Source organism: Apodemus sylvaticus, chromosome 5 (genome assembly GCF_947179515.1).
Source record: "Apodemus sylvaticus chromosome 5, mApoSyl1.1, whole genome shotgun sequence".
Classification (NCBI taxonomy): Eukaryota; Metazoa; Chordata; class Mammalia; order Rodentia; family Muridae; genus Apodemus; species Apodemus sylvaticus.
The window spans coordinates 45,235,300-45,257,279 of record NC_067476.1 but is presented as its reverse complement, the minus strand read 5'-3'; the positions used below and the strand labels follow the sequence as shown (position 1 = coordinate 45,257,279).

At 40.7% G+C, this 21,980-nt stretch overlaps 1 protein-coding gene across 8 annotated transcripts in view; it reads left to right on the top strand.

Annotated features, from left to right (window-relative positions):
* Cobll1 (cordon-bleu WH2 repeat protein like 1) overlaps nt 1-21,980 on the top strand; it is a 155,374-nt gene that overhangs the window by 89,056 nt on the left and 44,338 nt on the right. For all 8 annotated transcript variants that reach the window (XM_052182591.1, XM_052182589.1, XM_052182586.1 and 5 more), the window contains 2 exons: nt 19,384-19,585; nt 21,156-21,384. In XM_052182591.1, the coding sequence (XP_052038551.1) occupies nt 19,384-19,585; nt 21,156-21,384 (431 nt within the window). The remainder of the gene's footprint in view (nt 1-19,383; nt 19,586-21,155; nt 21,385-21,980) is intronic.

Here is a 21,980-nt window from a genome sequence, read left to right as displayed (position 1 = left end):
GCTCCAACTCATTGCTTAAGATTTGGAATTTTATGTATCTCGTTTTTTGTTGCTAGGTGTAAAAAGCCAAGTCCTCCTCTTTCACTGTCAGTCAAGGTTCCAAAGCCAGTGTTTGCAGCACAGTTCTTCCTTCTATTCTTCCCAATTTGTTCTTTCTGCTTCAGGCTGCTGCCGTGATGTAAGAGTGAGTTAAAAAGTAGTATTTTTTTATTTACCCAAATAGACTTATACACAATATTAGAGATTTTTTTTAAGTTCACTGATTTAATCCTATAAAATAAAACCAAGGCCGCATTAAGTAGAAATAGAAGTCAAATTTAAACTAACAGGGAAGGAAGATGTGATTTAGGAGACTGGCAGTTCTAAATACACGAAAGTTGGGGGAATGAAACAAAGCCACTTGTAATTTTCCATTGTGTCCTCAGGTAGAAAGTGGCATGGGCCCTATACTTGACCTCACTGTACACCTTCCTGCTTTCCCCACTGTGCTGTGATCCAGTGGCATGTGTTAGAAGTAGGGGCTGCTTGACCTTAGCATGGGATGCTGTGCATGTGTAACGAAGGAAGCAATGTGTTAGTTACCGCATTCTAACTCTATGGCTTACCGTAAAACTCTCAGTTGGGATGGTGATAATGTTGGACTCATCACAATCACTCTAAACCTCATAGAGACTGATGGAAATGAAACAAATGCAGCACCTAGGAAATCCTTCTTAGAATTCCATCTCACATTCTTAAGTCTCAGGAAGTTATATTGTGCCATTTGTTTTTTGTAGTTAAAAGTAGTTTAAGGGTTTCTTCATTGAACCCTATATATGAGGTTGCTGCACTTGTCACTAACCTTGGTGGTCTCCTATTCATGCTTGTCTCGTCTTGGGGAGGAAGTAGAAGACAGTGATCCTTAAATCAGTACTCTAGCGTCATAGCCTTCACATAAAACAGTCAAATTGGTACTCTACTGTCATACATTGAAGTAAAACTGTGTTAGGAATTGATGTAGCAGAGGCTGAGAACCTGACTCCCAGCCATTCAGTTCCCCTGGCTTTTCTCTAAGGCTTGTAGGCAAGGCTGGTTTCACCGTGGGCCACACCCTTCTTTGGAAGTCCCCGCAAGCTCACTGGATTGTGGTCTTTTCTATTTGTGACCAGCTGTTATCCCAGCAGCTTATCTTAGACTCGGATTTGAACCCTGGTGTTCTATGTGACTTGCACATGCATTCACCAGAATCTCAGCTTTCTGCTTGCCGTCCTTCGTCCTTCGGACAGCTACCTCCTCTGTCCTGAGGGCTTGGGGGAGCTCAACACGGCAAACTGCCCATGGCTGAGAAGTTGGGCTTCCTTTATTAGTCATTTAAAATCAGGTTTTCCACCTTCTGTTTCTCAGCTGGATTTGTTCGTCCTTTCCTTCTTCGTTTAATTTATGACAGATTTTATGCCCCATTGTATTCCTCTGGTCCAGATTTTCTTCTGGATCTAGGTTTTCTTCATCTGTAACTTAAAGATTCTGAATCATCATTTGCTTCATGTGTTCTTACTGGGACCAGAGGCCTGTAGAACTTTTCATACCTTTGTCTTCTAGCTCTTTGGCTTCTCCATTCCTAAGTCCTGGGTAATTTTCCATCAGTCAACCTTTGTGTACGTCCAAGCCTAGCTATTGTTGTTTGCATTGCCGCATTCACTTATCTATGGAAAAGGTTTGTGCCTGAATTGTTAGGATTAAATAACACATTGTATATTGCTAGGGTTACATGAAATAATATCACCACTTGGAACATATTGGCTCTAGCTTTTAGAGGTGTGAAGGGATGCTGGGGTTCAAAGCCAGCGAGCTCTGTATCACAGAGTCAGAAACCCCCCAGTTCTTTTCTCTAGGGAACTGATTACCCTCACCTGGCCCCTGGCTCTTTGTTGCTATACCCACGGATTGCCCGACTCAAGGACCTCTCTGTTTGAGCAGCCATAGCAATTCAACACTGAATTAAGGAAGTCCAAACTACCAGGTCTGAAGATTGGTTTATGTTAATTTCTCCTCTGACGTTAAGTAGGATTTTCCTTCCTTGACCTCTTTTATATATCTTAAGCTTTGCCATGTGACTCTTCATTCTTCTACAGATCTTTCTTTCTTTCTTTTTTTAATCTCAGGACCTTTATAAACACCACCCCCAGCATTCTACAGGACTTATATCTGCTCTTACTCCATGCAGGCTCAAATGACACTCTGTACAGAAGCTTCCTGACATCCCTAGAATCACCTGCTTCCTCTCACTCCCACACACTCCATTCTTTTTTTTTTTTTTTTTTTTTTTTTTTTTTTTTTTGACAAAGAGCAAAAAATTTCTTTATTTGTTTTAAGACAGTCTGGCTCCAAAGACCAAGATCATGCTTCCATACTACTCAGGTTTGAAATAACGAAGGTTCCCCATCCCGACTCTCTCTCCTCCTCATATCAATGTGTTAAAAATATAATTATATTGGGCGAGTGCTGTATAGCATAGCAGTTATTTGTAAAGGGGTTTGTACTTAGATATTCACCTATCTGGGTTCTAATCTCAAGGCTGGAATTCATCAGCTGTGCTGAGCGAACAAGTTATTGACTTTCTCTATGATATTTTCCTTTTTTGTTGAATAGTCATACAGTACGTAAACATTTACTAGAAGAAGTGAAAGGAAAACCATTAAATTGTTAACAAATAACAGAGATCTAGGAAAGAGCCATTTGATGAAGAAGTAATGTTAATGTTAACAAAAGCAATGAATTGTTTTAATCAGATTTTTAACAATATGGAGAAAAATGGACTCCATAGGTAAAGTTTTAAATACCTTTCGCTGCAACTTGATTTGTTATTGTTAGCTTGCTGCCTTTTCTCTGTAATTCTCTCTTTTTTTTTTTTTTTTATTATTCGATATAATTTATTTACATTTCAAATGATTTCCCCTTTTCTAGCCCCCCCACTCCCCGAAAGTCCCGCAAGCCCCCTTCTCTTCCCCTGTCCTCCCACCCACCCCTTCCCACTTCCCCGTTCTGGTTTTGCTGAATACTGTTTCACTGAGTCTTTCCAGAACCAGGGGCCACTCCTCCTTTCTTCTTGTACCTCATTTGATGTGTGGATTATGTTTTGGGTATTCCAGTTTTCTAGGTTAATATCCACTTATTAGTGAGTGCATACCATGATTCACCTTTTGAGTCTGGGTTACCTCACTTAGTATGATATTCTCTAGCTCCATCCATTTGCCTAAGAATTTCATGAATTCATTGTTTCTAATGGCTGAATAGTACTCCATTGTGTAGATATACCACATTTTTTGCATCCACTCTTCTGTTGAGGGATACCTGGGTTCTTTCCAGCATCTGGCAATTACAAATAGGGCTGCTATGAACATAGTAGAACATGTATCCTTATTACATGGTGGGGAGTCTTCTGGGTATATGCCCAGGAGTGGTATAGCAGGATCTTCTGGAAGTAAGGTGCCCAGTTTTCGGAGGAACCGCCAGACTGATTTCCAGAGTGGTTGTACCAATTTGCAACCCCACCAGCAGTGGAGGAGTGTTCCTCTTTCTCCACACCCTCTCCAACACCTGCTGTCTCCTGAATTTTTAATCTTAGTCATTCTGACTGGTGTAAGATGAAATCTTAGGGTTGTTTTGATTTGCATTTCCCTAATGACTAATGAAGTTGAGCATTTTTTAAGATGCTTCTCCGCCATCCGAAGTTCTTCAGGTGAGAATTCTTTGTTTAACTCTGTACCCCATTTTTTAATAGGGTTGTTTGGTTTTCTGGAGTCTAACTTCTTGAGTTCTTTATATATATTGGATATTAGCCCTCTATCTGATGTAGGATTGGTGAAGATCTTTTCCCAATTTGTTGGTTGCCGATTTGTCCTCTTGATGGTGTCCTTTGCCTTACAGAAACTTTGTAATTTTATGAGGTCCCATTTGTCAATTCTTGCTCTTAGAGCATACGCTATTGGTGTTCTGTTCAGAAACTTTCTCCCTGTACCGATGTCCTCAAGGGTCTTCCCCAGTTTTTTTTCTATTAGCTTCAGAGTGTCTGGCTTTATGTGGAGGTCCTTGATCCATTTGGATTTGAGCTTAGTACAAGGAGACAAGGATGGATCAATTCGCATTCTTCTGCATGCTGACCTCCAGTTGAACCAGCACCATTTGTTGAAAAGGCTATCTTTTTTCCATTGGATGTTTTCAGCCTCTTTGTCGAGGATCAAGTGGCCATAGGTGTGTGGGTTCATTTCTGGATCTTCAATCCTGTTCCATTGATCCTCCTGTCTGTCACTGTACCAATACCATGCAGTTTTTAACACTATTGCTCTGTAGTATTGCTTGAGGTCAGGGATACTGATTCCCCCAGATTTCCTTTTGTTGCTGAGAATAGTTTTAGCTATCCTGGGTTTTTTGTTGTTCCAGATGAATTTGATAATTGCTCTTTCTAGCTCTGTGAAGAATTGAGTTGGGATTTTGATGGGTATTGCATTGAATCTGTATAGTGCTTTAGGCAAAATGGCCATTTTAACTATATTGATTCTGCCGATCCATGAGCATGGGAGGTTTTCCCATTTTTTGAGGTCTTCTTCCATTTCCTTCTTCAGAGTCTTGAAGTTCTTGTCATACAGATCTTTCACATGTTTGGTAAGAGTCACCCCAAGATACTTTATACTGTTTGTGGCTATTGTGAAGGGGGTCATTTCCCTAATTTCTTTCTCAGCCTGCTTATCCTTTGAGTATAGGAAGGCCACTGATTTGCTTGAGTTGACTTTATAACCTGCCACTTTGCTGAAGTTGTTTATCAGCTGTAGGAGCTCTCTAGTGGAGTTCTTTGGGTCACTTAGGTAGACGATCATGTCGTCTGCAAATAATGATAGTTTGACTTCTTCCTTTCCAATTTGTATCCCTTTGACCTCCTTATGTTGTCGAATTGCCCGAGCTAGTACCTCAAGTACAATATTGAAAAGATAAGGAGAAAGGGGGCAGCCTTGTCTGGTCCCTGATTTCAGTGGGATTGCTTCAAGTTTCTCTCCATTTAGTTTGATGCTGGCTACCGGTTTGCTGTATATTGCTTTTACTATGTTTAGGTATGGGCCTTGAATTCCTGTTCTCTCCAAGACTTTAAGCATGAAGGGATGCTGAATTTTGTCAAATGCTTTTTCAGCATCCAATGAAATGACCATGTGGTTTTGTTCTTTGAGTTTGTTTATGTAGTGGATTGTATTGATGGATTTCCGTATATTGAACCAACCCTGCATTCCTGGGATAAAGCCTACTTGATCATGGTGGATGATCGTTTTGATGTGTTCTTGGATTCGGTTGGCAAGAATTTTATTGAGTATTTTTGCATCGATGTTCATAAGGGAAATTGGTCTGAAGTTCTCTTTCTTTGTTGGATCTTTGTGTGGCTTTGGTATCAGCGTAATTGTGGCTTCGTAGAAGGAATTGGGTAGTGTTCCTTCTGTTTCTATTTTGTGGAATAGTTTGAAGAGTATTGGTGTTAACTCTTCTTTGAAGGTCTGGTAGAATTCTGCACTGAAGCCATCTGGTCCTGTGCTTTTTTTGGTTGGAAGACTTTCTATGACTCCTTCTATTTCTTTAGGCATTATGGGACTGTTTAGATGGTCTAGTTGGTCCTGATTTAATTTTGGTATTTGGTATCTGTCAAGGAAATTGTCCATTTCCTCCAGATTCTCCAGTTGTGTTGAGTATAGGCTCTTGTAGTAGGATCTGATGATTTTTTGGATTTCCTCAGTTTCCGTTGTTATATCTCCCTTTTCATTTCTAAGTTTGTTAATTTGGATACTTTCTCTGTGCCCTTTGGTCATTCTGGCTAAGGGTTTATCTATCTTGTTGATTTTCTCAAAGAACCAGCTCCTGGTATTGTTGATTTTTTGTATGGTTCTCTTTGTTTCTACTTGATTGATTTCGGCCCTGAGTTTGATGATTTCCTGCCTTCTACTCCTCCTGGGCGAAATAGCTTCTTTTTGTTCCAGGGCTTTCAGGTGTGTCATTAAGCTGGTAATGTATGCTCTCTCCATTTTCTTTTTGGAGGCACTCAGGGCTATGAGTTTTCCTCTTAGCACTGCTTTCATTGTGTCCCATAGATTTGGGTATGTTGTGTTTTCATTTTCATTGTGTTCTAAAAAGTCTTTAATTTCTTTCTTTATTTCTTCCTTGACCAAGGTATCATTGAGTAGAGTATTGTTCAGTTTCCACGTGTATGTGGGCTTTCTGTTGTTTCTGTTGCTATTGAAGACCACTTTTACTCCATAGTGATCAGATAGGAGGCATGGGATTAGTTCGATCTTCTTATATTTGTTGAGGTCTGTCTTGTGACCAATTATATGGTCGATTTTGGAGAAGGTACCATGGGGTGCTGAGAAAAAGGTATATTCTTTTGTTTTAGGATAGAATGTTCTATATATATCTGTTAAATCTAATTGGTCCAAAGCTTCAATTAGTTTCATTGTGTCCCTGTTTAGTTTCTGTTTTCCTGATCGGTCCATTGAGGAAAGTGCAGTGTTGAAGTCACCCACAATTATTGTGTTAGGCGCAATGTGTGCTTTTAGTTTTAATAAAGTTTCTTTTACAAAAGAGGGTGCCCTTACATTTGGGGCATAGATGTTCAGGATTGTCAGTTCTTCTTTTTGTATTTTTCCTTTGACCAGCAAGAAGTGTCCCTCAGGGTCTCTTTTTATGACTTTGGGTTGAAAGTCAATTTTATCTGATATTAAAATGGCTACTCCAGCTTGTTTCCTGAGACCATTTGCTTGTAAAATTGTCTTCCAGCCTTTTACTCTAAGGTAGTGTTTGTCTTTGACCCTGAGGTGTGTTTCCTGTAAGCAGCAAAATGTAGGGTCCTGTTTACGTATCCATTCAGTTAGTCTGTGTCTTTTTATTGGGGCATTAAGTCCATTGATGTTAAGAGATATTAAGGAATAGTGATTGTTACTTCCTATCATTTTTGACGTTATTTTTTAAATTTGAATGCTTAACTTCTTTTGGGTTTGATGAAAGGTTACTATCTTGCTTTTTCCAGGGTGAAGTTTCCCTCCTTGTATTGGTGTTGTCCTCCTATTATCCTTTTTAGGGCCGGGTTTGTGGATAGATATTGGGTAAACTTGGTTTTGTCATGAAATATCTTAGTTTCTCCATCTATGGTGATTGAGAGTTTTGCTGGATATAGTAGTTTTGGTTGGCATTTGTGTTCTCTTAGAGTCTGCATGAGATCTGCCCAGGACCTTCTAGCCTTCATAGTCTCAGGTGAAAAGTCTGCTGTGATTCTGATAGGTCTTCCTTTATATGTTACTTGGCCTTTTTCTCTTACTGCCTTTAGTATTCTTTCTTTGTTTAGAACATTTGGTGTTTTGATTATTATGTGACGGGAAGTATTTCTGTTCTGGTCCAGTCTGTTTGGAGTTCTGTAGGCTTCTTGTATATTCATGGGCATCTCTCTCTTTAGGTTAGGGAAGTTTTCTTCCATAATTTTATTGAAGATATTTGCTGGCCCTTTAAGTTGTAAATCTTCACTCTCCTCTATGCCTATAATCCTTAGGTTTGGTCTTCTCATTGTGTCCTGGATTTCCTGGATATTTTGGGTTACAAGCTTTTTGCATTTTGCATTTTCTTTAACTGTTGAGTCCATGGTTTCTATGGAATCTTCAGCATCTGAGATTCTTTCTTCTATCTCTTGTATTCTGTTGTTGATATTTGTATCTCTGTCCCCTGATTTCTTCCCAAGGCTTTCTATCTCCAAAGTTGTCTCCCTTTGAGTTTTCTTAGTTGTTTCTACTTCTGATTTTAGATCCTGGATGGTTTTGCTTAGCTCCTTCACTTGCATGTTTGTGTTTTCCTGTAATTCTTTAAGAGATTTTTGTGTTTTCTCTTTCATGAGCTCAGCCTGTTGACCAAAGTTCTCCTGTATTTCTTTAAGAGATTTTTGTGTTTCGTCTTTCATGACCTCAGCCTGTTGAGCAAAGTTCTCCTGTATTTCTTTAAGTGTTTTTTGCATTTCCTCCTTGTTGGCTTTTGCATTCTCCTGGATTTCTTTCAATGATTTTTGTGTTTCCCTTGCAAGGGCTTCTAACTTTTGATCCATTGTCTCCTGAATTTCTTTATGTATGACCTTCATGTGTTCCTGTACCAGCATCATGACCAGTGATTTTAAATCCAAATCTTGTTTTACTGGTGTGATGGGGTATCCAGGACATGTTGGTAGAGGAGAATTGGGTTCAGATGTTGCCATATTGCCTTGATTTCTGTTAGTGACGTTCCTGCGTTTGCCTTTTGCCATCTAGATCTCACTGGTGTTAGTTTATCTTGTCAGTGCTGGACTCACCAGTGCAAGCTGCCCCTTCCCAGTTGGCCTCTGGTGCACAGCTTACCTCCTGCACTGCTTGTAGACAGTGTGCTGCTGCCCAGGCTGTTCAGATCCCAAAGCAGGCACCCGAAGGCTCCCGCTGGTGCCCGCTGGATTCACTGGAGCACACTGACTTCTCCCAGCTGGCCGCCCGGAAGCCCAGCTAGCCACTTGCAGGACTTGGAGATGTAATGCTGCCGCCCAGACTGATCTGGATCCGGAAGCGGAGAGAGTAGAGCTAAGGGCTTCTGCCTGAGGCCTTGCCCCAGATTGTGTCTGTGGAGCAGATGGAGCCCGTGTGCACTCCCAGGGAGTGCCGATGGTGTATGCTACTGTGACCTCCCCTGAGTTCCGCTCACTCCGCTGGGCAGCCGATCTGCCAACCGGGCTATCGCACACAAGGTTAGCCTGGCCGCCCAGTCCCTGAGTCCAGGCAAAAGCCTGGGAGGCCAAGGTCCGAGCAAAGTTCCCCTACGGCTTTGACTGTTAATTGGGTTTGCCAGGTGACTAGGATGGCGGGCGTGTGCGCCCGCGCTCCCTGAAAGCGCCGGGAGAGTCTGCTTTGCTAACAATCACCTGGGCGGGTTGACTCACAGATGGCCCACCAAGCCGCCCAGTTCTTGGGGTCAGTCCTGTGCCTTTTGGGGCCTGGACCCCCGCTTTGTTAGCCTTAGGCTATGCCTGTTACAGGTCTGCCCGCCTGAGCTCTCTGTCGTCCTGCAGGCAAAATGGCGGAGGCGCGCTCGCAGGCCTGGGCAAAAAACCTCCTGGTTGGGTTGGCACCCCGATGGCCCCCCGACCCGCCCAGGGCCTGGGTGCAGGCCAACGCCCGTCGGGCTCAGACCACCGCGGTGTTGGCCTCGGATTATGTTTGTGTACCTCAGTCTGTCCGATTCCTGGAGTACGGAACCAAGATGGATCCTCCTCTCCTGACTGGTGGGAGGCCGAGTTCTGAAGTGGCCTCCGTGCAGGAAAGGCGCCGCACAACTGCAGCTGCTTGCTGTCCGGCTGGTCAGCGAAGGTCAGTGGTCGTGGGCGCAGGGCCTAACTGGTCCCTGTGACGCCTTGGTTCCACTGCTGATGGCCCTTCAGCTGGAGCAGCCACTGCTGCCGCTGCTGCCGCCGCCGCCGCCGATCTCCTGTCACACTCCATTCTTTATGCAGTGGTATAGTTTCCCATGGTGTCCCATGCTATGCTTTCATGTACACACACACACACACACACACACACACACACACACACACACACACGTGTGCAGGTACATTCGGAGGTCAGAAGGAGGTCTCAGATCCACTGGAGTTGGGGTTATAGGCACTTGTGAGCTACCTGATGTGAGTTCTGGGAATCAAACTTGGGTCTTCTGGAAGAACAGTCTTGACTGTCGAGGGCCTTTCTTTCCAGGTAGAGATCAAGGCAGGAGTGCCCTAAAAAGGAACTGTCTCCAATTTAATTAAAAAAAAAAAAAGTTTAGGGCTCAAGTTTTGTGAGTTGGAAATTACTTGCTAGCAGGTTTTCATATGGCAGCTTGCTTTTAATAGCTTTATCACCCAGGAGCTGACTGTGTGCGGTCATCTTTATGAGCCTTCAGTTAGAGGACTAAAGCGTAGTTGATAGCATAGAGCGTGATTTTTGAGTATCTTAGTATGATTCTGTGATACTTTTGAAAGGCCTTGATATGTATTTCAGAGTGTAGTGTGGTCTTCTTCAAGGGTACTTTGGAGCACCGCAGGAGTGTGTTGTGAGGAATCCTGAGGGGGGTGATTAAAGATGTTTTAACAGGTCTAGGTACTGATGAGCCATTGTTCTAAAAGGTGTTAATAAGCCAGAAAACACAAATAGTAAATAAAATGTTGTAATTATTTAAAGTACTAACTAATGGAAAACATTATAATATCATGTCTTTGTAATTGTAGAAGGGAAAAAAGATCCTACAGAATAATACAGGAATTCTGTGTAGGACTGAGAAAGGTAGTTTTAAATAAGCTCAAGTACAAGAGTGTGTTTTAGACAAATCAAAAACTCTGAGGGGTCTGTCTCTAGATTTTTTTTGAGAATATATTTTCTGAATTTGTTTAAATTATACTTGAATTTATTTATAACATTTATTTATAACATTTTTAAGGTTTGTTTATTTTAGCTTATGTGTATGAGTGTTTTCTCACATGTATGTCTGTGTCACATACATGCCTGGTGCTCTTGGAGGTCAGGAAAGATTGTCCATAACTCTTTTAGAACTGAAGTTATGCGCAGTTGTGAGCTGCTGTGTATGGGTTCAGGGAATAAAACCCTGGTCCTCTGCAAGAACTAATGTTCTTAACTGCTGATAAAATGTTCCCTTCGAGAACATGGGTGTGTATAACTTCACCCGCAGAAGAATGTCGTTTGTGGGTACACTGGTTTTCATTAGAGCTTATTCTGGTTTGGATTGAGGCACACAGATTGAGGCAGTTACACATGATGCTCAGGGGAGAGCAAAGACAAGTTATCCCGAGTTAGCGTGACAGGCTTAGTGGGTACCAGAGTTTAGTGATGTCATGTCCCAAATAACTCAACTTCATCTCTCTCTGTTCTCTCTTCCTTTGCTTATTTGATGGTAGCTGTAGTCTGATGGAAAACTCTAGGCATTTCTGTCTGTAGTAAAATAGCATGGGTGATGGGAGGAAGGAGGAACTAGAATATTTGTATTTAGCATATAGTATGTGTGTGTGCACACGCATGTGTATTTGTGTGTGTGTGCACTTGGGTGTATGTGGCTGTGTGCAGGTATACCACCGAGCTACTCCTTTCCCTGTTGCTGCCCTTGACTGCTCAAGTGAGCATTGGAGGCTGCTGCTGGTAAGGATGAGCGTCCCTGGTACTTGGAGACAGTTCCTTTTTTGTTTGTGCTTTTTGTTTTTGAGTCATAGTTTCAGTCTGTAAAACAAACTGATCTCTGCTCACCATCTTCCTGCAGCTGCCCCAGGAGAAGGTACTATATCTTGAACCAAAATTTCCAGTTTGGGAGACTGATGAAAGTTTCATATTGAGGATCTACAGGGAGGGCATTCTGTGCTATACTAGCAACACTCTTCTTCAGTAGGGAGGAAGGGAAGGCCGCTGTGTATGAAGGAGGAGACAGCCCTTTATTATTACAAGTAGGCATTTGTTTTGATCTAAGGATACCGTGCATACCCACAAAGGCAGCACTGCTTAAGTAGAAATTATGCTTTGCTTCATAGCCTAGGGTGTGACCTCAAGGATTTTGTGTCAAATAACCCAGAGATATTTCAAACAAAACCTGTGGCCCTGTTCCTTTGGTCAGAGCCACTAAGAGCAGTTCTGACTGGTACAGGGCAGATCAGCAGCCAGCCCAGGAGCATTTACATGGAGTACAGTGCCACCTATTGGAAATAAGTAGACGAAGAAAAATGACAGGCTACACTGTTGTGAGTCAGCTTTTGTTAAAAAATTATTATGGACCAGAATTCAAAAGTTCACATTATAGTTGTATTTATTTTTTTTAAAAAAATGCTAAATAGAGCCATGTTTGTAGCCAGTCTTTGGGATCCAGATGGAGGGGGATCAGAAGTTCAAAGTCCCCTTCAAATAAGTAGCAAGTTTGTGGTCAGTAGTTTATGAGGCCCTGTCTCCAAAGAACAAACAAAACAACAACAAACCAGCCACCCAAACAAAAAACAGATTTTTCCGGGCTGGTTTGATCAGTGCCAGAGTTAAGGTTTCTATTGTCATTATGAAACACCATGACCAAAAAAACAGCATAGGAAGGAAAGAGTTTATTTGGCCTACAGTTCCACATTACTATTCATCATGAAAGGAAATCAGGACAGGAACTCAAGCTGGGCAGGGACCTGGAGGCAGAAACTGATGAAGGGGCCATGGCTTGCTTCTCAAGGACTTAGCCTGATTTCTTATAGAACTCCACAGAACTCCTACTACATACTCAGGGATGGCACCACCCACAGTGAGCTGGGCCCTCTGCCATCAGTCACTAATTAATAAAATATCCTACAGGTTTACTGCTGGATTTTAACCTTTTATAGATTCTTTGTGAGTTTTACATCATACATCCAAATCACACTCATCTCCCTGTCTCTATGTATCTGCCATCTGCCCTGCAAATCCCTTAAAAACAAAACAAAAAACATTAAAAAACAAAGCATAAAAAAATCTCACTGTGGAAGTTGTCATGTGTCACAGTATGTCCCTTAGAATTTCATTTTGTCTACATATCTTTACCCCTAATGCTCATTGCAATGAGTCATTGGTCTGGTTTAAGGCCTCCTCATGGGGAGTCCACAGATAACCTGTTATAGAGGAGATACTGCGGCTTTGGATCTGTGGGGCTGGCCCTTTCACCTGCCCCAGCAGCTCATAGATAAGGTAGATGAGTTGGCTTACAGCTAGGTCTTATGAAGGTACTTCCCTAATCAAGGCCCCCTCTTTTGGCATGACTTTAGCTTGTTTAAGGTTGACATAAAACCAGCCAGCACAGTCAGAATCCCATTCCCTTTTTGGCCCCTTTTAATTATTTACCATGAAGTGACTGACCCTGGTCCTCAGCTATAAATTTCCATAATGAAAGCTGAGTTGTCTTTGTAGGAGACTCCACCAAAGACCAGCCTCAGCTTGGAGAGGGATTCGGAGGAAGCAATGTTTGAGAGCAGTGAAACAAACAGCTCAAACTCAAACGACAGGTGCAAGCTGACAGCCTTGTAATCTGCTCAAGATGGCTCCCTAGACAGTTCTCTTAGTCTGGTTCTGTAGCCTGTTCCAGATGGTTTTCTGCTAGAGACAGCTCTATGTAAAGACAGCTCTTTCATGCTAGAGAAAAATTCTAAAATCACTCTGGATAGCTCATGATTTTTTTTTTCCTTGCAAAAGAATTCAGAAATCTGCCTGCATTTGTTAAGCAGAGACAGTAAGGCAGCTTGGTTGGACCCTGCCATGAACTTACCATTCCTACCACCCCTGGATCTGGCCCAGGACCTAAACTCTCTCTGTCTCAGGCTGACCTTGAACTCAGGAATCTGCCTGCCTTTGTAAGCAGGAACAAAAACTCAGGTGGGTGGGATTTTGCTAGTTTTTCTGACAAGTTGGCTCATGGTGTAGCTCCCTCTGTTCTTGTGGATCTGTGCCGCTTCCTTATACCATTCCTATTTCATCCTTATAGATTGCATAGTTGAGGAACTACGTAGATTTGAACTCATGTTTTCAGAGTTCTTTACCACAGCCTTAACGGCTGTCCTGAGGGTCTCAGGGTTTACTGGTTTTTTCTAAGGATATCAATACACACTCAACTCCTGGACTCACTGATTCTAATGGAGTCATTAATATTGGCAGAGAGAACATACTCTGATAATCTTGGAGGGGAGACTACTTTCCAAAGGAGGAACATAAAGTTTAAAAAAATACATATTTTATATATACAACTCTTACATCCACAGCAACCATCCACACTTGTGGAAGCCCACGCCCTGCTGGCTGTGTTCCAGGGGCAGGAACCATGACACTCTGTCCCTTACATGGCCAAGCAAGGCTCTCTCCCTCACTCCATTAGTTTCTAACTAAGGCCTCCTTTGTCTCCTTTTCTATGACTGACCTCTGATTTCCTTTACAGACACTATTCCTACTTCTGGTATATAAACTTGCTCACTGTTAGTGACTGCTTTGTGACATTTTCTCCTCGTCTTTGAAGGAAAAGCATACGATTTCCTCTGAGAATCAATGTAGTCTTTATAGGACTTTTTGTTTGAGAAAAGCTCTCAAAGACCTGCTCTGATGTGACTCTCAGTAATTGAAAGTTCAGTCAGGCTGATAATGAAGATGAACTGTACCACAATATGTGTGTGTGTGTGTGTGTATGTGTGTGTGTCGGTGTGAGTGTGGTATATTTAGTGAGTATATTCTTCTTTGTTGTTTGATTGTTTTTTATTTGTGTTTTGGTGTGATGGTTTGGATGTGTGAGTGTTGTTGAGACAGGACCTTTGTCTGTAGCCCAGGTTGACTTTGATTTCCTAATCCTGCTTCAGCTTCTCTGGGTCTGGAATGCATTTGGCAGCTGAAATAGATTTCTGCTTAAATGGAAGGGTTTTTCCATTTCTTAAATAAAGGTAATTATTTCTAACATGTTCTGGAAATAGCATTAAAAGTAAATGATGGAGTAGACCACAGTATAAAATGATGGCTTACAAGGAGAAAACAGTTTTTACTCTTTGTCTGTTTTTAATATTTGATATGAAACCATTTCACAATTTAGCAATTACCTGAGTCTTAGCTCTCTTCACATCTTGCTGCTTAGTGTTTGTCTCCTAGATTCATGTAGCAGAGTAAAGCATTCCCAAAGCCAGGATGAAATGTGCTTTCCATGTTGGATGCACAGAAGTTTATAGAGTTTCATTTCTGAGTTCGTTTGATTCAGGAAGGGTTCGCACAGCATAGATCTTACTCAGGTGTTAGTATGTGTTGGTAAGGCAGGGAAACAATTCAACACAACTTGAGCATTTGTTGAAATTGCATTAGGTAAATTGTTAAGAGACTGGAGCAGATTAAAAAAACACATAAGAAGAATCTTATTCTTAGTTGTTTGCAGTGTATCTGTTCACTTATTGTCAGGTGTTCCTTTTTTTAGGGTGTTTCTGTTCATGCCCTTTATCCCTGAGCCATTACTTTTGCTCTCAGCCGTCCCAGATTGAATGAAAAATTACCTAGGCACCCTGTCAGCGAGTGGCCTTGTTTAAGCATGTGGAGGCTTAGAAATCCACCTATGTCGTTTTTTGCACTGTTCATGAGCTCTTTATTGCTTCATGACCTGAATCTTTTGATATCCAGCTGGATCTTTAAAACACAGAAATAGAAGCTTTAACCATCTATTATCAAAACCGGGTTAAGATTACTACTACTCTGTGTCCCAGATACAGCAAGGGTCCCAGAGGATTTAGGAAAGATTTGATGAAGTCTTTGATCTGTATGGTAAAACTATGTCATAAAGCAGGTATCCTGTTCTAAACAATGGTTTCACCACTATGGACACTACTTTGAATCATGAGGATGTTAAATGTAGCTAGAAACAATCTTCCTGATTGGAGAATCAGGAAATTCTAAAGCAAGTGATTATTATTGGTAGTAAATGTAATATGATTTCTTAAACCTTGTTTCATTTATAAAGTTAAAAAGTAGGAATAGCTTTCATGGTAGATTTGAGCTCAAATGAAATAATCAAAAGGAATTAAATATAAAAGGTGGGGTTTTTTTGTTTATGAAAAGTTGGTATTCACACAGGGATTTCTTCATGTCAAAGAGAGTTTTTGAAGACATTTCTCATATTAACTGCTTGAAAAACAATTTAAATATTACTTCTAGGAAATCACTATATAAATATCTGCAAGTATAATGATAATAATGCTAGAACAATGGAAATGTTAATGTTGCAACCAGGTAATGCGATAAATCAGAATTCACGGGGCTGTGAGGAGGAGTGAGTGCAGATGCCCCTTATCCACTTTGATAATGTGCTTTCAGGTGTTCCCACCTTGGGCTACAGGAAGATGGCTCTTTTCCTGGTAGTAGTAATTATGGCCAAACCTGCTGCCTAACTGTTGTCAGTCCTGTCACATGAGGACAATTATTCTTAAGCCGAGATTGTTGTCTTTGGCAAAGTGCTTTGGCATTCAGGTGAATGAGCCCCATCTATATTTAAGGGCTGACTTCATTTGCTGTGGGAGCAGTCTGTATTAGTGCACACAGCACCTGCTGCAGAGTTGGAGTTCCGCCATCAGTGTTGTGGCTCCTGTATGACATTGTGGCTACATCGTGATCCCCATCCTTCTGGTTGAAGGAAAGTCTGAGATGGTTTACTGTCAAATCCTGAGCCTTCTCTTATGTTTTAACCATTCAAGCTGGTCTGAAGCTATATTTGAAAAAGATAATGGCCTCCTTTACTGTTGATGGCACAGCTTTAGATAAAACAAAGTTACTACACAAATTTGTTCAGGTTTTCATTTCTTATTTTTTCCTACAGTATGTAACTCTCCCTTTAACAAATGTTTCCCCTTATACCAGTCAGTGCACACAGATCTCAGTGGTGTTTTGTGGTATGTGTGTGTGTATCTGTGGTGTGTGTGTATACACGTTTGTGTGTGGTGTATGTGTATTTGTGTTTTGTGTGTATGTATGAGTGTTTGCATGTGTTGTATGTGTGTATCTGTGGTATGTGTGTGTGTGTTGGTGAATGTGGTGGGTGTGTATATCTGGTGTGTGTGTATATGAATGTATGAGTGTTTGTGTGTGTATGTTGTATATGTATCTGTGGTGTGTGTGTGTGTTGGTGAATGTGTTGTATGTGTATATCTGTGGTGTGTATGTATGTGTGAGTGTGTGTGTGTGTTGGTGAATGTGTTGTATGTATATATCTGTGGTGTGCATGTATGTGTGAGTGTGTGTGTATCATGTGTATTGTGTGTGTGTGTGTGTGTATGTGTATGTATTAACAGTGCTATTCAAATAGCTTTGTCCAGGAGGAAATAAGCACTGTCTAGCTCCTCTAAAGTTGTCACATATTAGTAGGGCCTTCATTTATTGTCTCCAACCATTTCCTGGGATGAAAGACTTCTAAGCTGGGGTCCTGCCAGAGTTGTTTACATATTGATTACATATATGATTCCTGGTAAGGTCTGGATCAAATTGGCCCAAGCCCCTCTCAGAGCTCCTCTTAGTGAGTTTATGTAAATTCTCAATTTTCTTACCCTCCCTTCTTCACTCTTTTTCCTTCTCTCCCACTCAATATTTAATCCAGGCCTTCACACTGCCAACATTTGAGGTTTATACTAAGCTTCCCAAATACATTTTTGCTATAGCCTTCTAACTGTTCTTACAAGCTTTTAAACCTTACTCTATAAAATTTCAGGTCTTTCACCAAGCAGCTTTAAGAAATACTGAAGATTACTGTTTTTTAAATACTCTGCATCCAGGGCCTCAGAGCCTTGGTATTCCAGGGAGAGCTGACAAGTAAACTTCTCCCAGATAACTGGTTCTCTCCAAGTCTGTTTTAAGGGCATTTTCCAATTCAGGCATTTCCTCACGCTCTCTCCTCCACTTCAGCATTTACAGATGGGAGTCTTTATATTCTTTCTGTTTAGTATCTCTAAATCCAGGCCTTGCAAAACACAGCGCGAAGTTATTCAATGACTTAGACATCTATTGTGTGATGGAATGGTGCTGGTACAAGGGAAAGAGAAAGAGTACCGTTAGAAACATACCTCTTGTGAGATGATGAAGTATGAGGCCTTGTGTTCAATACACAGCTTGGGGCTTGGGAGGGGAATATACTTCTTCATTACATAGATATTGCAATGGCCTGAGTATGAAGCCAAGCTGAGCAGGGTGGGTAGTTTGAAAACACAGGTAAAGTGGTATCTCCCCTTAGGTTCACATGGAGACAACTGGCCCTTCAGCTTCCTACAGGAGACTTGTTTCTCTCTTAAAAACTAAATCAGAGAGGTCACAGACCTGGGGCTGCAGTGGGATCAGATGGTGGTCAGAGACGCTGTAACACAGGTGAACTGAACTTGAAACTGTCAGTTTCCTAGCCTCATTTTCCTGTCAGGCTCCTGAAAGAGCTAGTATCTAGGTTCGAGTTGAATAACTAGAAAATCATTTTTTACTGGCTTCTACGTTTTCCCCAAAAGAGGAGGGTGGCTGGTCACAGATTTCCCTACAGTGAAGTCCCTGGTGCTACACCTCCACCCATGAAATAAGAACCAGGACTCCTGTGTGTTATTGTAGTGCCTCTGTCTTAAGTGGGAATGCTTTAGGATCACCAAGCATTGGAGGAAAATGTGATACAAAAGGATTTTTAATTTGCATTTCTAGAGGGATGGCCATTAAGAAAGACAAGACTAATTGAAGGAAAACATAATTGTGTGTTGGCAGTTGGTTCCCATGGACAGGGAAGCTCCAAACTGAGAAGTACCCTGAATGCCAAGCTGGCTGTGCAAGAATCCTGTTGCAGGGGCTGTGGGGGGGTTCCTGTATAGACATTAGTCCTGAATTCTCCTGTTGGTCTTTCTTTGATATTATGTCAAATATTTACTTCCCTTCCACAAGGGTCCATAAACTTTTTATATCGAAGGCAGCATAAAAGTATTAGGCTTTGTAGGCCGCCTAATCCCATCTACCACTATAAAAGAAAAAGCAGCCTGAGATATTATAGTAATAGGCAGGATACATTCTAAAAGTCTCAACTTAAAAAGCAGAAATTAGCAAGTGGGAACAGTATCACACAGCTGTAATCCTAGCACTAGGGAGACTGAGGCAGGAGAATCACAAGTCTAAGGCCTGGAGGTGGATACATAGTGAGCTGAGGTTAGCCTAGACTTGGAGCAGATTGTAAGTGGACTGCAATATTGATGACACGTGCTCCAGTCTGTCAAATATTAGATCTGCAGGACAAGCAGGTCATTGTATCGTGCAATGACAGCAAAACCTAGGAGATACTAAATAAGTATTCTTTGAATAATTTAAGAATCCATGGAATTCATTAAGTTTGGGGGTCCTTATGTATTTGTTTACTAATTCATTCTCATGTTCTCTCTCTCTCTCTCTCTCTCTCTCTCTCTCTCTGTCTCAAAGGCTGCAGTTTGTTTTATAAGAACTTTGCAATGTAGCCAATTTATGAGCTAAGGACTGCAAGTTATAATATTGAGAATTATCTCCTATAATCCAAATGACTATTCTTGTGTAAGGAAGGACCCATAAAATTTATAACATAAATTAGCAAATAAAATCCTGTAGAAAATTGTTGAGCCAGTGCTAGCATCTAAGATCTCAAGCATTCCAACCAATGCCTTTAATCTGTTAGGATTTTGTCTGATGATCAGATATTTTAACTTGCTCACACAGCTCTTATTTTGTAGCCTTGCCTTATGTCTTGAAGACAAACAAGGAGCAGAGTAGAGTTCTCGAAACCATTAAGCTTCACAGTCTGTTGGGTTGGACCCTTAAAACCATCATTGTTCATGTCTTTCAGTAAGCCAATGATGGACTTGCTCGTGTTCCTCTGTGCACAGTATCGCTTAAATCCATCAAGCCACACGATTGATTTGTTGTCTGCTGAAGAGAATCTTATCAAATTTAAGCCAAACACACCAATAGGAATGCTGGATGTAGAGAAGGTAATTTTAAAACCAAAATCTCTGGATAAGAAAAAGCCTACACCTATAATCCCAGAGGTAAGGATTCCATCACAGTTTTTGACATTCTTATGTTTGAAATACTCAGTTTTTAGTCAATGTTTATTATTCACATAAATGAAATAAGAACTGCATTTCTGGTCTGGATTCATGGAATATGGCAGTAATGTTTTCCTAGACCACTTGGTTTGTCATCAACTGGTTATTTATTCTTGTGTTAACTAGAATTGAGGGAACAATTTAGATATCAAGCTCTCTAAAAGTAAATGGGTTGACTACATCAGGATCTGATAATAACCCATCTGCTATATGTTAAAAGTTCTATATTTTAAAATTTAATATTATATTTAATATATTTGAAAGGGTACAGATAATTTTGAAATTATTAGCATTAGGTCTAAGTGAGGATGATTTTGCTGTTCTTTATTATTTTAGAGTTTAACTGGAAGGTTAATAGTGCAGACAGTAAGCATTAGTGACAATATGGAGTAGTCACTGATGTGCAAGGCATGGCGCTCCACTCTTAGTATGGTTGATTCTATTGATTATAAGAATAGTAGTTTTCTAAATACCATTTTTTTATTGCAGCTATTGACAGGCTACTAAAAAACAAACATTCTTTAAATAAAGGACAACATAACACATAGATATTATTATAATTATTATTGTATGCATTGGATAATTTAAATTTTAAGACACAGTGTAAAAATACCAATAATACCATAGCATGAGCCTTTGTTTTTGTTGACTTCAAATCTGCTTAATATTTTACTTTCAGGAATTTTAGCCAGGTGATGGTGATGTATCCTTTAAATCCCAGCACTGGGGAGGCAGAGGCAGGTGGAGTTTAAGGCCAGGCTGGTTGGTCTATAGAGCAAATTCCAGGACAGCCAGAGCTACACACAGAAATCCTGTCTCACCCCTGCCACAAAGTGTAAATAAACAAATAAATAAATAAACAAGCAAATAAGCAATTAAGTAAATGAATACTTAATAGAGTTTGAATTTAAGTTTTTTATTTTTTATTTTTAAGCACTAAGCTAGTCTTTGTTCACAGCTGTAATCCCAGGTACATAGAAGGCTGTGACAGGAGGGTCAAAGTTCCCAGACCTACCTTGACTGCAGATTAAGTTCAAATTCAGCCAGGACAACTAAATCAACACCCTGAATCAAAAGGAAAATTATAAAGAGGACCAGGGGCATAACTTAGTAGTTGAGAACTTGATTTACAAGAATAAAACTGTACATTCAATCCCCAGGACCATTAAAAAAATCAAAACAAAACAAAACACCTAATGTTTGTTACCTTAGAACATGTTTTAAAATTAGGCTATAGCATTAATGAAAAAGAGAATTTCACACCAGAAGAAGAGAATAGAAAGGGCTGTTTGCTGAATGAATATAAAACCTTGAGTAATACATAACTGGGTAGCATTGCACAGAATTCGTTTTAATTCACGGCCTGTGGTTGAGGTGTAACTTTGGTTTTAATTCATGTGTCACGGAATCGAGAGTTAGTTATTCTAGATTTCATTCTAGATGCCACTGTGGAAATATTATTTTGGTAAATAAAATTTGTTGTAACTGTTTATCATCATTTACATTTCAGAAAACTGTGAGAGTAGTGATCAACTTTAAGAAAACACAGAAGACCATAGTGAGAGTTAGCCCCCACGCACCGCTTCAAGATCTTGTTCCCATCATATGCAGTAAATGTGAGTTTGACCCGTTGCACACAGTGCTGTTGAAGGATTACCAGGCTCAGGAGCCCCTGGACTTGACAAAATCTCTTAATGACTTGGGACTAAGAGAGTTATATGCCATGGATATCAGCAGAGGTAAGTGGACTTTTCCCCTGTGTGTGTGTGTGTGTGTGTGTGTATGCGGGCACGCAGATAAGTGCTCCCAACTTCATAATGTCAAGGATTTAATGGATTGATCATATAGATAGAAATGATATTTGTTCATAATAGATGATAGAAAATAATAGAAAGTGATATTTAATAGTTAATGGGCGTCCATCATCACAGTCAGTTTTTACTTCCTCTTGCTATAGCCCCCTCTGTTACTGCCTTCAGTAAGTCCATCATAATGGAGATAATAAGAAAATAATTTAATTGAAATAGGTCAATCAAACCAAGTGTACAATTTAACCTGATAGCAGTTCTTGAAATGGAAAGAAAAGTCAGACTTTTTAGCTGTTATCATATTTTCTATTTTTCTATCAACCTAGGAATACTTTTGGCAGTATTGCCTTTGTCATTCTTCATTTTTATGATGTGGGTCTCATCAGGATGGCTAGCTTGGGCTTGAACCTCTGGGCTCAAGGGGACCTCCCACCTCAGCTAATTTCAGTAGTTTAGGATGACAGGCTTGCGCCACCTTGTCCAGGTTTTTGGGTTGAATTTAACTTAATTTATTGTGTCTTTTGGAT